Here is a 14,474-nt window from a genome sequence, read left to right on the forward strand (position 1 = left end):
ATAATAAATCCACGAAAAATATGTTGCTTAGATAAAAAAAAAAAATAAAATAAAAAAAAAGGAAACTTTTAATTATCTAACACATTTTCAACGAGTGATTATTATTACCGTTCTACTAATATTAATTAACATGATCTCAAGCTTTTAATGCGTGCGATTCGCAGTTCGAGATCTGCGTAGGCAGATTTAGTTGCTCTCATTGTAGATTAAAACCGAGGGAAACTACGTCGTAAACGTAAAAGACGTAGCGCTTACTTTACATTTAGAGAAAGAGAGAGGAGAGAATCTTCGTAAACGCCAGATCATAACTGTAAAACCCGTTTTCATCTCGTGTTTCGCCTCGATCAAATTTCTGTGTATATCGTGCGAAGCACGTTGCAAGGTATTAATTAAGAAATAAAACGGTATACCAAGCGAATTTAAATGCGCTTGCGATAGATCTTTGCAACAGAAGGTTTCTATTCCGCCTGAATTGCTTAGGATTTTCGTTCTTTGAATATTCATCGGACATATTACAAATCGTTACGTGCACAATGACGAGAGAAATTTAACTAAATGCTGCTGATCGCGAAAACCGAGTGATCTCGTCCGAGATAAAATTAAACGTCATTTGTCAAATGAAGGGCTCGCGCGAGGGGGCGCAGAAGCGGAGAATTCCCTACGCAGGTCTGTTAGGTCAGGTATTCATAGCGAATCGTGAACCCAACGTTACTCAGATGAGAGAAGAAAGAAAGCAGGAAGACAGGGTGGGGCGAAAAAGAAGGCGAAGCAATTTAATATTTCTCTTGCGCGCGGGAGGTTCTATATCGCGCCGGTGGAAGACGCGACGTGTCGCGGTTTATTACATTTTTCCTTTCCTACTCCACGAACTAATGGACCACTGGAAATAGTGCCGAGGCTATAAGCTTCTATTCATCCTTGAGATAAAATCAGCACCATCTTGCCGGCAGTGTCGTCCCGCCTCGACTTTTGCTTCTCTCTTTGGCGCTGGCAGGTAAAGCGTGGCATTACGCGAACACGTAGCGTAAGCACACAGCATAGCGTAACAACCTATTGTTTTCGCTCATTTAGGCTCCTATAATAAGGAACTTGCCGACCGTCTTAGCGAATCGCTCTCGCGCGCCGATTTTACGCCGAACGAGAGGACTACCGATACGAGAAATCTAGCGGCACGACTCGCTGCGGATATTTCAAGTTTCTAGTTTAACCAGCCGATACGAACCCGGCGCGGTCAGCGGCACGCTGAATCACGTTTTCTTTCCTAAACGCGTCGAGCCGACGAGAGGTGATCATTGTACGCGGCAAGAGCTGTTTATACGCTTCGCGACCCTGCCCTCGTATCGCGACGCGGCGATCCTCTTATGCATTCTAGAAAATATCGAGCGATAATTAGCCGCGGCGGAGATACAACAGCGGGATATCGTTGCGAGGTCGTCGCGGCGAGAAATCCGCTATCGAGTGAGATTTTTTTTCACGCTTCCAAGACTTTCTAGTCGATTGAACCGCAACGTTTATCCTTCCACGCACATTAAGCCACGCACTGTTAAAATCGTTTTCATCGCAATTTTCATCCGTCGAGCGCAAAGACAATCAAGAAATAAGACTACTACACTTTCTTTTAAACAGATCGCGTCTCACAATCGGACGCCGCGGCGTGCTGCAAGACTGTCCACGTATTTTATGTTTGTTTTAAAAAGAATTATTTTAAAACAGGTGAATACATTAAACATTAAAATTAAACATTGAAAAATATAAGAAGGAAACATTTTATACGCGAAATCACTGCAAGAGCGAGGTAACATAATACGTAGCGGAGCGTACAAATATCTCGAGAGAAAGAGAGAAGCAAGACTTGCCTTTACCTTGTAACTAAACTTTAAGTACATTGTACTTCAAAATTTATAATTCGCATCGTGCACATGTACGCCTATACGGTACCGTTCAGACAAATCGAAAATGTATTATCGTACAAGCGTCAAAAAATATTATGCATTTTCCGTACGTCTGCAATTTGCGTTAAAGCAGAGCGTACCTTATAAAGAAGAAATCCGAGCAAATCTAAAAGACAGGTAGGTACGAAGGGTCGCAGACGGAGTCTATACCAGTTGACCGATATGTACGAGTGAATCGCGTGATCGTACTTTGGCTGGTATGCAGACGGGCCGCAGTGGCGTGTTGCATTATTTTAGAGGGGAGAAAAGAGAGAAAGAGAGAGAAAGCGACGTGGAGGGCGTCGAGAATCGCGAGGGAGATTCTAAGTGTATACAGCGCCTGCACATGTATCCGTGCACACGATATTCCACGGTGGAGTAAACGGGTCGGTCGACCAGGTGGTAAGACCACCCCATGATTTTCTGGCCCGCACGGCTGCCTTCCCCGAAGAGGCGAACGTAGCGGGCGAAAGAGAGCCGAGGAAAGTGGAGGGCTGGAGTACTCGCCGCACTCACACACCGTACTCGACACGCGATCGAATCGCACGCGTTTGTTAGCATTAAACTGCCAGATAAACGCACGCGTCGTCAAGTGCCCCTCTTCTCCGCGATATGCATAACCGCCACGTTATCGATGACGGTTATCGATCCTATTATTTCATTGCTTACACGAAATTATCGCCTCCACGTTTCTCCCCCGTTAGAGCACGATTTGTTTTTTTTTTTCTTTTTTACTACGCGCGGATTATTTATAGCATTCGAAATTACATCACCTTTTGATATTTTGCACCGTAAACATTATAAATCTCCCGGCTACGTCTTCCTAATCGATGCTCAAAGACGATAAGAGAGGACGTTTTATAATTATATGTACATGTAGTATGCTGCCACAAAGGACGGTCATTATTCACAGGGAATAGCAAAAGCGAAGGACGACGCGTGATTCACGCGTCGCCAAAAGCCGACAGGCACGTAATAGACGTCGATTACGTCTAATCGACGATACTGATAAACGATATTAATCGTCTAATGCCGCGTGATGAATGCGCGAGCGCGGAAAGAATGAAAGCAACGCGAGCAGCGGTCGGAGAACAATACTTTTCATCCGGCTATCGCATCCAAAATCTAATCGGCACGTAAAAGCTTTCATCGAATCCGACGACGGTATTGATATTTCGAGCGCTCGAAACATTTCGGATCAAACGACCGTAATCGTCGCGCGTCCGATTTATCCAGCAAGTGGAAGTCGGCGAAGTCGCCGGTACATATCGCGTCGCGCATAATGCTCCAATTGTGCAAACCGCAAATGAAAAGTAGTAATAAGCACTAATATCGCGGGACTGCTTTAATCTGTATGAGAAAACGACTGGACGAACGAGTTCATTTTGCCGAGTGGCGAAAGTGTGCTGTTAACCAAATGCGCACGCGGTAGCGGTGACTCAGAGGCGTTTTCATTCTCCGCAAAACAATTTAAAAAAATTCTGAACGCGCACGTACCGAAATTCAAAGCGATTCTAATTAATCACGCATCTTGTACGGATTCACAAAAATATTATAAGTCTGTCAACGTGAAATTGAAAATGAGAAAGAGCAGGAAAAAAAAAAGGAAGTTACATTAATGTTAAATCTAACGGAGGAAATAATTTTTCTTTTTTTTTTTTTTTCCTAAACTAGTACGAGATTCATTGTCACGAATAAGACGTGTAATAAGCGCGTAAATAAATTAGTGACGGTTTAATCCTACGGGACCAAAGTGTACACATGTTTGGCGACGATTTTAGTTACCGCAGAGGATTTGGCGTCGTCTGCGCCAAATAGAAAACCACGGTAGATCGCTCGCGAGCAAAAGAAGCGCAAAATGCGACGAGGGGCGGAGGAGGGAGGAGGAAGCGGCAAAGAAGAAAGAAGTGAGCGCGGAGAAGTTACACAGGGTCGGTCGGTGCGCGCGCGAGATAATCTATTTGCTCCTTTTGCAAACCTACGGGACAAGGTGTCCTATTTATATCCGCGAGAAACTCGCGCCCCTAATGTGCGGACCGGTATTGTGCAACTTTCATCGCTTTCTACAAGATGTTGCAGCTCGCCGCGATTCAAGGATCGCGGAGAAAAGAAACGCGAATAAAAATTTTTTTTTGTTAAGTAACAATAGGCGGTAATACGATTTCGTTAACGAAGTTAACGTGGAAAAACAAAGCGCTATGTCGTGCGAGGAAAGAAAAAAAAAAAAAAAAAAGAAAAAGCAAAGATAAGATTTCCTCTAACATTGACTCTTTCGGAACAATTGTATCGTAGCCTATTGTATTATTTATACATTACTAAAAATAGTGAGTTTCAGAAAATTGTACATCTAATGATAACGAATCCAGTGATTGTATTAAAAAAAAATCCCTGATAATAACGAAGCATTCTGTACAGCGCGAGTGAAAAATGTTCCGGCGCGTAGAAGGAATCGATTCATTGAACAATGCACGGCTCGACGTTGCGTTCAAGGCCGTCGTATCGCGGATCAAAGAGGAGAGCTGCTTCGCATAGCTTGGTCATCTTACCAGAGGGTTATGACTCGAAATCATTCATAATTATTGCATAATCTTACTCGCGGCCGCTCGTCGAGAGCCTCAACTTTTGACGCGACGAAAGTTGTCATTTTCACAGCGGCCCGCGTTACTTAACGCGTTGCATATCGGAATGCGATCTTCGATAAATATATCACTCGCGATAAACGGCAACTAATTGTGATAAGACCTTCCATGCAAAAATCCTATTTTTGTCGCCTCACACGTCGATCTTAATTAAATATGATAAAAATGTAGGTCCTTCTGCTCGCCGGCGACGCCGACTCTCACTCTTGGACGCGATAAGGCGGACTCGAGATAACGAAGCGATATCGCTCATGCGAGAAGCGCGCGCTGCCTTCGATGAATATAAATATAAATAGATTGAATTGAAATGCACCGGTCGGCCGGTCGCACGCGTGCAACGCCCGAGGTGGAGAACCGGTCGGCCGCGTTTGGCTAGAGCGAGAAGCAGCGGTAACGGAGAGACGTACACTTTGCACCTGTCTCGGCCGACTACAAAAGTGACTTTCCACTAAACTCTAAACCGCGTCACTTTATCGTCGATCTACCGATTAAAGGTCGGCGATACTCGCCAGCCATCTTGAATCGCGATACCGGGAACGAAAGGATTAATGAAGACGCTCTTCCTCGGCTGACTGACGATCGTACGATGCATCGCGTTAAAATAGACGGAGTCGTGAAGGCGCAGAAAAGTCTAACGCAGCTCACATTCGTCGAATATGTTCACCTCTCAACGTTAGCAAAGAACAAGTTTTCAAAAGCGATACCGATTACGTTACTTTGAATGAGTTTTGATCCTGACAGCCGGCGATATTGTACGAACCTCCGCGACTTTTATCCACGGCGGTTTCATCGGTGGAAAAAGTCAACTCGAATACAAACCGCGGAGAATTTTTTTTTTTTTTATTGTTTCCTCTTATCGCTTGGAGTTGTAATTTCCGGCACGGGCTTTAAGAAGGAGACGAGCCGCATACGCGGGCGGCTCGCAAAAATTTCATTTCATTCATCTGCGCTGGATATTTCCGTGGCGTCGTAATGGAAACTTATAATTCTACCGGCTCGGCCGTGGGCCTAACGTAACTGCGATCGGGCATACGCGAGACCGCTGTTTGTAGAAAGTGGAAACGAATCGCAAATGTTAGCACAATTGGCTGGGACGGCGATGTTCGCGGAAAATAGAGAAACCCCCACGAGGGAAACGTTAAAAATGTTGCACGGCGGTTTCGTCGATTAGTCAACATTTACTTGTACCTTAAAGGGTTTTTGTTTTTTTTTATATTTTTTTCCTAATTAAGTACAACGTGCGAATAAGTTGCAATAAATCAAATCGGCTTGTACTCGGTAATTAATCGTCGTGAATTGTTTGGATTATCACTAGCGATATCGAGATACCGGTATCTGTTACTTGTAAAGTAATGACAAGTGGCGTTTGTGCGCAGGTGGTATCGACTTGAATAAGCAAGCACTGACGGGCCGTGGAGTTGCCGCGCGTCCCTACGCGTGCACCGCGGCACCCACCGCGCCCGCGATAACGCGCGAGACCGAGTTATCGGATTCAATTTACGTAACGATGCACCGCCCGCGTGCGTTCGCCGCGAAATTGTTTTCGATAACCCAGTGCGATTACGTCCGCGGACTGTCGCCCGATATTTTTCCTTTCACGTTTGTCAGCAATCGGTCGCCGCCTCGACTATAAAAGATCGCGCCGAGATTCGTCGTTTGCGCGACGTGAAATCAGCCTTGCGACGCGGATTACGATACCTTTTTCTAAACAGCCAGAGATACCGCGGAAGCCGAACGAAACGTTTCCGACGAGATTCCATCAACCTGACGCGACCAGCGGTGATAAATTCGCGCAAAATCAAAATGACGCGAGGGAATAAAGCGCGGCGTAAAGAACGTGATTCAAGTATTTCGCGTCTAACGTGAATCTAGAGATTACGCGCTTCCATGCATGTAGCTCGTTGCAAAGACACGTAAACAATGGAGGTGACGATGGCGCGCAGCTGTTTACGACTCGGAGAGTACCCACAGCGACAGTGACGAAAAAAACACAGTCAAAGAATCTCTGCTAGAAAATCGGCGATTCGTACGACCGAGAGAGAGAGAGGATAAACGCACGCACGCACTCATACAAGGCAACGAAAAAAAAAAAAAAAAAAAAAACAAAAACAAAAAAAAAACTCACTCCAGATATAATGCACAGTATCCATCCAAGCCACGGCGGCGAAAATAGGACGTCGTTTTCCTCCGGGATTAGTCGGGGGGGCGCAAATATGACAAAACGGCACAAAATGTCAGGTTTCCTCGCGAGTTTCGACCGCGCGGCGACCCGCAGCTGCCTCTCCTCCTTCCCGTCCCTCGTCCCGGTCGCTGTTGCTGTCGCCGTCACCCGGCACCGGCCTAGTCCGACGATCGACGATGCACTTAGTGACACTTGCTCGGAATCGACGATTTACGCGTTCACGACAGCCCGAAAGTGGATTCGCTACCGAATATTCTCCGCGGTTAGAATTTTCTCGTCACTCCGTGGACACTCGGCGGGGCACTCGGCGACGCGTCTTCGCACACGCTTTTCCCGCGTTTGCTCCCGCCGCGTTACGCACGCACGCACGGATGGATGGAGCAAAGAGACGGTAGGCGACGCACCAACGACACAAGGATCAACACTTGGCTCGCCGGTGTATTTCGATTCAGCTTCGCGTCTCGCGATCCGACGCGACGCGACGCGATGCGGGGTGTCGCGTGCGTCCGCGCGCGCCGCGACACTTTTCAAAACAATGTACAACCGACACACCAACCAGCGCACGTCTCACCCCGTGCGTGTGCTCGCCTTGAGCGCTTTCTCGCGCCACCGCCGTGCGCCACTCGGTGGCTCCGTCTACTCCACCCGCCCCCTCTCTACGCCTGTCTCTTTCTCCCTCGGCTCCCCTGCCTGCCTCCCTGCCAACCAACGGCGGTTTTTCCGCACGCACACGCCGCCGCGGATCAATAATTCACCAGACGAATTCACCAGAAGCGAGCGAACGCCGGACGCACGGACTCGACTCGGCGGAGAGAGCGGCACGCGTTTCTATTACGACGCTCCCGGTCGCGGCCGCGTCGCGTCGCGCCGCGCCGCGCCGCGCCGGCAACGGCGGCAACGAGGTAACGCGCACGCAACTTCACACCGCCGCGACGTCCGCGAGAGGAGTCGCCCTAACCTCGACGTTGACTCGTTCCCTACGCGCACAGCTGACACGCTCTTAAACACGCGGGCAGCCCGCACGATTCCGAGTTACTCAAAAGCCGAACGCGTAACGTAAACAGCCCTTTACCGAGTTAACATGTCGCGCGAGGGCATTTTTTTTCGTTCCCCTTTCGCGAGGCAATTTCTTTCGCCACTCGTTTCTCGCTCGCTCGCTCACACACTCTCTCTTTCTCTCTCTCTCTCTCTCTCTTTCTCTTTACGTACGCGCTCGTCGCGAGGCAACTTTCAGAACGCAAGATGAGCGACGAAAAGCATCGTATTGGTCACGAAGCGAATAACGGCGTCAGTCTCTCGTTCGGCTCGGCATTCTCATGCAAAGTGCACGCATTTCGTCGGTCTCTCTCTCGTTCACGCATGCATATGGCGTCTCTCTCTTTCTCTCTCTCTCAGCGCGGATATCGCCATCGTCGCTGCGATCGGAGTCGCTGGTCGCGCGGGGCGGCGCGGGCCCGTTGCGGAGACCGAGCGAAGACGACGCCACCGTCAGGACGTCCACACGGGCGTGGACGCGCTCGCTCGCGTACGGTAGTTTCGACCGCTGTAATTTCGTATCGTCTTACTTACCGCTTGGCTGAGCTGTATGACGTGGCGGCACACACGCGAGCGCGAGGGCGGCCCTTATTTTCGCGGGACGAAATTCGCACGGCGTTGTATCGACGCGCGGTACTGCACCACAGGTAAATACGGGGACGGTCACTCTCGTGTTTTTGGTATGCCAGGAATGGCACAAAGAATCTGGACAACGCACACGCCTGCTGCGCAGCCGGTCTGCGCACACGCCAGCACCGCTTAGGTGGCCGCGGGAGAAACCAGAATCACGAACATCGCCGACGCCGGCCGACGCAATCCGGAGCTACCGTCACGGCTCGCTCCCAACTTCTCCCTACCAGTCGCCCTCCACCAGTGACGCATTCGCTGCGCCGCGCCGTCCCGCTCCTCCTAACCGATCTCTTGTTCACCCACCCCGCTGCCCCCCTCTCCTCCCTCCCCGCTACTCCGGCGGATCACAGTCGCGTCACGCACGTAATAGAGATTGGATGTTACGTTGGATGCGCTTGCACGTCCGTTCGCTCTCTCGCTTCAGATTCGAGGGGCACTTGTTGAATTTCAGGGATCGCATTTTAGGCTTTGCAAATAAATGCTCTAATAAATGAGGATGTACCATCACCGGGCTCGAAGAGGAGACTCGTACCCTGACCAATTAACGCATCTTTCGTGCGTTAATTCTCTTGAGTGATGACACGTAATCGAATAGAGTGCGCAAAATCGTTTCGATAGCCACGATAATTCCATCAAAAAAGAAAAACCGCACAACGATGCTCGAGCCACGTTAATTAAAGGGGAAATATTGCAAGATACGCGTAACCGAAAGTCGTTGGGAATTTTCTGCGTTAAGTCTCGTACAACGAAGTCGTAGAAAAAAATTTAATTTTGACAAATCATACGTTATTATTGCGCCATTTTATATAAAAAAGCGATAATTAAAATCTGCATTAGGCAAATCTGCGAAGGAACAAATTTTCAAACTACTAAATACCTTCTAAACTTGCCTATGATAATTTTCCGCCGAGCTAAATCAATTTAAAAACAATAAAACTTTTTCGGATACGAAAAGTATTTTCCTTCTCTTCAACGGCGTGTATGTGTACGATTAAAAATTACCGCGGACAGAGCAATTCGCAAAAGCGATGCGACAATAACGCAATCTCAAAAAAACAAAAACAAAAAAAAAGGGAAACGTGCCGTAGATTAATAACTGCGACGTCAAACATTGCGCTCTCACGAACCGAAATTCGGTGTACGTACGAAAATAATGCCCGGAGCAGTTAACTTTTGCGACTAGGACAAAGCCCAGCCGTAATTAATGCCTTTAAATGTTTGCCGCGCAATGAGCTCCTTTTGTCAGTCGGATGCATTGTGCGGTGCACAAAAGTTTACAAAGAGGTCCGAGCAGCAGAACGACGATGTGGCAAAGTATCGTTGACGACGACGTGTCGCTGTACCAAGTCGAATTATCAGGCTATAACGAAAGATTTTCATTCGCATTTCGCGCTGCGTACGTCCAACTATTCCAACGGAAGCGATAAATGTTAATTTTCCCTCCCGTGTCTCTTTGTTCCTCCAAACTATCTTTCCCGAGAATTTGTAATAAATTGTAAGGGCCCTCACACACATTTTTACATAATGCGATACACGAGCAATATCATTAATTCAATTTCTTACGTACATATTTGTTAGTGAAGCAATTAATTTCCTTATGCATATGCGTTACGCGAAAATCCATCAAAAACGTTGCGTCGTGCCGACAAACGACGGGGCGAAGAGAGCTTAATATCGGGGTTGGAAAAGAAAGAAAAACGCGAGAGGAAAACGAGGGAGAGAATGAACCGCGCGGTGAGCTTATCTTATTTTAATGCGCAACATGCGGAATCTCGTTCGGGATAAAATTGACAATTATCCCGCTCTTTATGCCGTGCCGCTTACCCGAGCGTAGCACGCGATACAGCTGGTATGCCGCGAATTTTATTTAACATCGATAGTCGTAAGGTCATAAAAGTGCCGGGCCGTTTCGCGATGCCGAAGATAACTAATTGAAAAGCGTGGAAATAGCGCTGGCACCAATTCTGCAAAAGGGAAAAGAGCTGTCTTTTCCCGTTACTCCTATCATCGAATCGACAATTGCCGGTGTAAAACAATTGTTGGCCACGAATGCAAAGGAAATCACACATATCTTTTTGTATAGATATGCACGTATATGTATATATATTTTTTTTTGTTCCCCCCGGCTCTACGCGTCGCGAAAGAAACATTGTATGCGCGATTCTGCGTTATGCAACGATGCACTTTGCATTCGTCTTTGCTGCGTCTGCTGACTTTACCTGGAAGATGGGTGTAGGTTCATCGACACGCATCAACGCTCTGCACCTGACTCCCGCAAGAAATCTGCAACGTCGTCGAGTCAACGCATCATCCGACCGCTGAACGCCCAACTCAGTTTTCTACGAGTCAAATATAAAATACGTCTATAAGTAAGTTAAAAAGGAATCGCGGGCGATAGAAATTTATTAGCAAAGTTATGAAATTATAATCTCTCTGGGCATTGCATTCGTCGACTTTCTTTCCTATCTCTTTTTATTTCTGCCTGTGCGTTTTAGTTCTCAACAAGGTTAACTGAAAAATAATATGACGGTGAGTTTCATACAATCGCCGAGTAATTTTACTTATTTTATTTTTTAATCAACTAATTCTTTTTTATTCAAAAATTAAATATTAGTCTAATAATGTGAAAGGTTACAGCATTCGTTGTACTGTTAATATCAATTTTTGACGGAAAATTCTCATCGCATTTTTCGACGATATTCCAAAGATAACGTCATTTTATTGTCAGTTTTGCGACACGGCACGGCGTTTTTTTTTTTTTTCTTTTTCCTTTTTTTTCTATCAGCGTTGCTTTTATTTAAAAGGAAGAATAAAAAGAGAGAGAAAGAAAGAGAGAAGAAAAAGAAGGGTGAAGGCTTTAGGTCCGCCCCATACCAGGACTTGACGTCGTCCTCATAAACTTGGAAAACATTTCTTATAAACGGCGGATGTTCCGCGGGGGTGAAATTCCTGACGGGTCTTATCATGGCAGAGATTTACTCGCAAGGACGGTGAGGTATTAAGTATTAAAATATCACGCGAATGGCGCATTCGGAAATTCCTGCTGCACCTAAAAGCAGAGATGCTGCTCGCGCAATATGAGGATCTTTTCCTTTAAACGGAATCGCCTCGCGGTAAGCGGCTCTAAATTATTCGTTTCTTATTTCCTGCAAACTTTTATCATAGGCCAATTTTTATTTTCCTTTCTCCCTATTTTATTTTAGTTCGTCGTTTTTACATATTTACATTTCAATTTGAATTATCGCTGCGACGAACATGTAGAAATACATTTATGCAATTGACTAAAACCCAGTAAATTTTACAGATTCATCAAATGTTAAAGATCCACTTTTTTTTATTGAGATAATTAAATGACTATTATATAACTTATTGTAATTTGTAACAAGTTCTCTTTTATAAATTGCAATTTTTAATTTTAAGAGCGTCAAAGTACCGACATTACTGGAAAGCGAGGAACAATTTGCAAAATTAAATTAAAAAAAAAATCATCCATCTCAAAATAAATATTGGCTCCGTTTGATGACAAAAATTGTATAAATTGAAAGAATCGCGGTAGAATCTCTGACATTTCACTCGTTTATCCCTTCAATCGAGATTTCACGCACAAGGATGGGACATTGTCCCGGGCAACGCAGTTTTCAGAGACGGCGAGAACGTCTACTCTTATTGTATCCGATCGTGTGTAAACGAGGACAAAGCAACGGCGGAAGAAGACGCGGAGGAAACGCAATGGAGCACGGTGGGTGTGAAAGGGGGCGAAAAGCGGTAGAGGAAGCTATTGAAGAGAGAAGGGCGAACGGAAGGGAGATGAGCGCGTACCTCACCTGGCATACCGGGAGAGTATCGCGACACATTTTGATCGAATTCTTCTCGAGGTCGGGGAATGCCGCTATCTCTCGTAGATATTATTACATATTTAGGCGGTACGCGGCTCTCGCTCTCTCTCTCTCTCTCTTTCTCTCGCTGTCTTTCTCTCCACTTTGGAGAGGTTAGGTAGTACACTTACTTTTAGAGATGTATTCTCTGTCTCTCTCCCTTCCAGCGTGGCACGGTACCGTGAAGCGTACATATCTGACTCACTATACTTGTGCTACTGCTGCATCCTCATAGCTCTCTCGCTCTCCTCGCACAGACCTCGAAGGATTGCAGTTCTGCGCGATATCCTGCATATCTCGGCATACCGTCCCCGTCGTTTCCGACATTGTTCCCTTCGCCCGCCCCCGCACGGCACCCCGAACCCCGTGCCCGGACGCGGAATAATCCCACTCGTTCGACGTCTACCGGGCCCGGCTTCCCGACCGGATTCCAGTCGATTCTGGTACCGAGCTTGTGCAGGGTGAGAAGCTCCGGTATCGGGCATGATAATTGGATGCTTTTCCGCTCGCCCCCAACCTTCCCACTCCGCGCTGTCGTGTTCCCGAAAAAAAAAAAAACGCGACGAACAAACGCATCTAGATATTCGTTTTGACAGAGATCTTGAAAAAAAAAAAAAAAGAAAAAGGAAAGAAACGAAAAATAAATAAAATTTACAATTGCTACAGCGATAGAGTTCGAGCGAATTATTCGTACGTAAAAACTTGTTTCCTGACGAACTTTTCGTTAATGATATTTATTCTCGCGCTTGTCAAATAACTTGTTCTTCTTGCACTACTAACCTGCGCGCTCCGAGATCCGATAGAATTTTAAGCGATCGCGACAAGCCGTACGTCTATGTCTATATATACCGCGCGTTCTCATCGCCAGCCGAGTAACGTTGAAATGCGTTTGTTGAATATTCAATGTCTAGTATCCGACTGCCGGACGACAACGATCATAAGCATTGGATTCTATTAGCAAACGGCCACGAGAACAATGGTGCGTCGTCGATGCGATTCCCTCGATATACAAGCGGCGAGTCGATGATCGAGTCCGATAAATGCCGGCCACCTTCCTTCGGCACATTTCACGGCAAACGTCCGTCCCGACTCCCTGGATACTATTCGCATATCTAAATCCCGTAGAACGTCCCAGTCCGTATAATTCCGAGAATTGTTACCAGTCCGCAGGCCCACTTGCCGGTGCACTCCTTCGTGCACGAACGACCCTTCATTCGTCAAGAACGCCGTTTCGCATCGTCATACGTGAGCGAACAATGTCAAATCCGCAGTGTTTAAAATGCATTCTACGTTCTTTAACGCACCCTTAGCCGTTACGTGCCGAAATCCAATTTCTGAGCATTTTGAAAAAGCGGAAAAAGCGTCATATTACTGTTACTATTATTTTCTTTTTTAATAAGAAAATTGTTTATTTTATTTTTTTTTTTTTTTTTATACTATTAATACTTTTAATTTCTATAAGCTATGAATAATTTTTTTACAACTCTTGAATATTTACGAATATTTACAAGTATCATTGAGACAGAGCAATCTTTCAGAGGAATAAAATTTGGACGCATCAGCTAAGGAAGAATGTGCGAGACTACGTCTGATATTCGCGAGGATCTTTTTGACGCATTAGCGCAGTTGCGTTCGACCGATCAAGGCAGCGCGGAGAAACTGCGCGAGATGCTGGACGCTCGCATCGAAAAGAAGTACGGCTTGAGAAAAACTTTGGCCGCCAGGATGCCGAAGCAATTTCTACAAAACATCGAGTCCGCATTGCCAATTCGAGACTCGAAGGAGCACGACTGCAGGCTCGCGGAGACATGTAACGTGGTAAAAACTGAAAATTGGAACGGCGATCCCGAGGTAATATCTTTTCTCGAAATCGACGAGCTGGATAACTTCGAGAATCATCGGATATCTGACTTAAAAGTGCTCGAGGCTGAGTACGAGGACTGCCGTGAAGAAGAACAAGATATCCCCAGGATTTCGATTCCCGATCAAGAATTTGTCAATGGGACTCTGTGCAAGGTTTTCTTTAATTAAGCTATCCTACTTTGTATTAATTATCGTCATTAACGAATATTCGAAATTGTTTAAAAGAATATTTGTTTCAATCACACGTGCATATGCAATGTAAAAACATATGTATAATATAACTTATCTTTAATTCTATCTTAAAACATTTTTGTGACGT

General features: G+C 46.1%; 1 protein-coding gene across 3 annotated transcripts in view; it reads right to left on the minus strand.

Moving 5' to 3' along the window:
- The window catches only part of Scalloped (TEA domain transcription factor 1 homolog scalloped), a 101,473-nt gene extending 93,024 nt beyond the window's left edge, over positions 1-8,449 (minus strand). The window contains exon 1 of one of the 3 annotated variants that reach the window (XM_070664016.1): positions 8,322-8,449. Coding sequence is in view for 1 of the 3 variants with exons in the window: in XM_070664018.1 (XP_070520119.1) it covers positions 6,696-6,720 (25 nt within the window). In the remaining 2 variants the exon portion in view is untranslated. Of the gene's footprint in view, positions 1-6,695; positions 7,140-8,321 lie in introns of those variants that run through there. The other 2 variants (XM_070664017.1, XM_070664018.1) reach the window with 2 other exon arrangements.
- Positions 8,450-14,474: the final 6,025 nt, after the last annotated feature.

Source organism: Cardiocondyla obscurior, linkage group LG12 (genome assembly GCF_019399895.1).
Source record: "Cardiocondyla obscurior isolate alpha-2009 linkage group LG12, Cobs3.1, whole genome shotgun sequence".
NCBI classification, from domain to species: Eukaryota; Metazoa; Arthropoda; class Insecta; order Hymenoptera; family Formicidae; genus Cardiocondyla; species Cardiocondyla obscurior.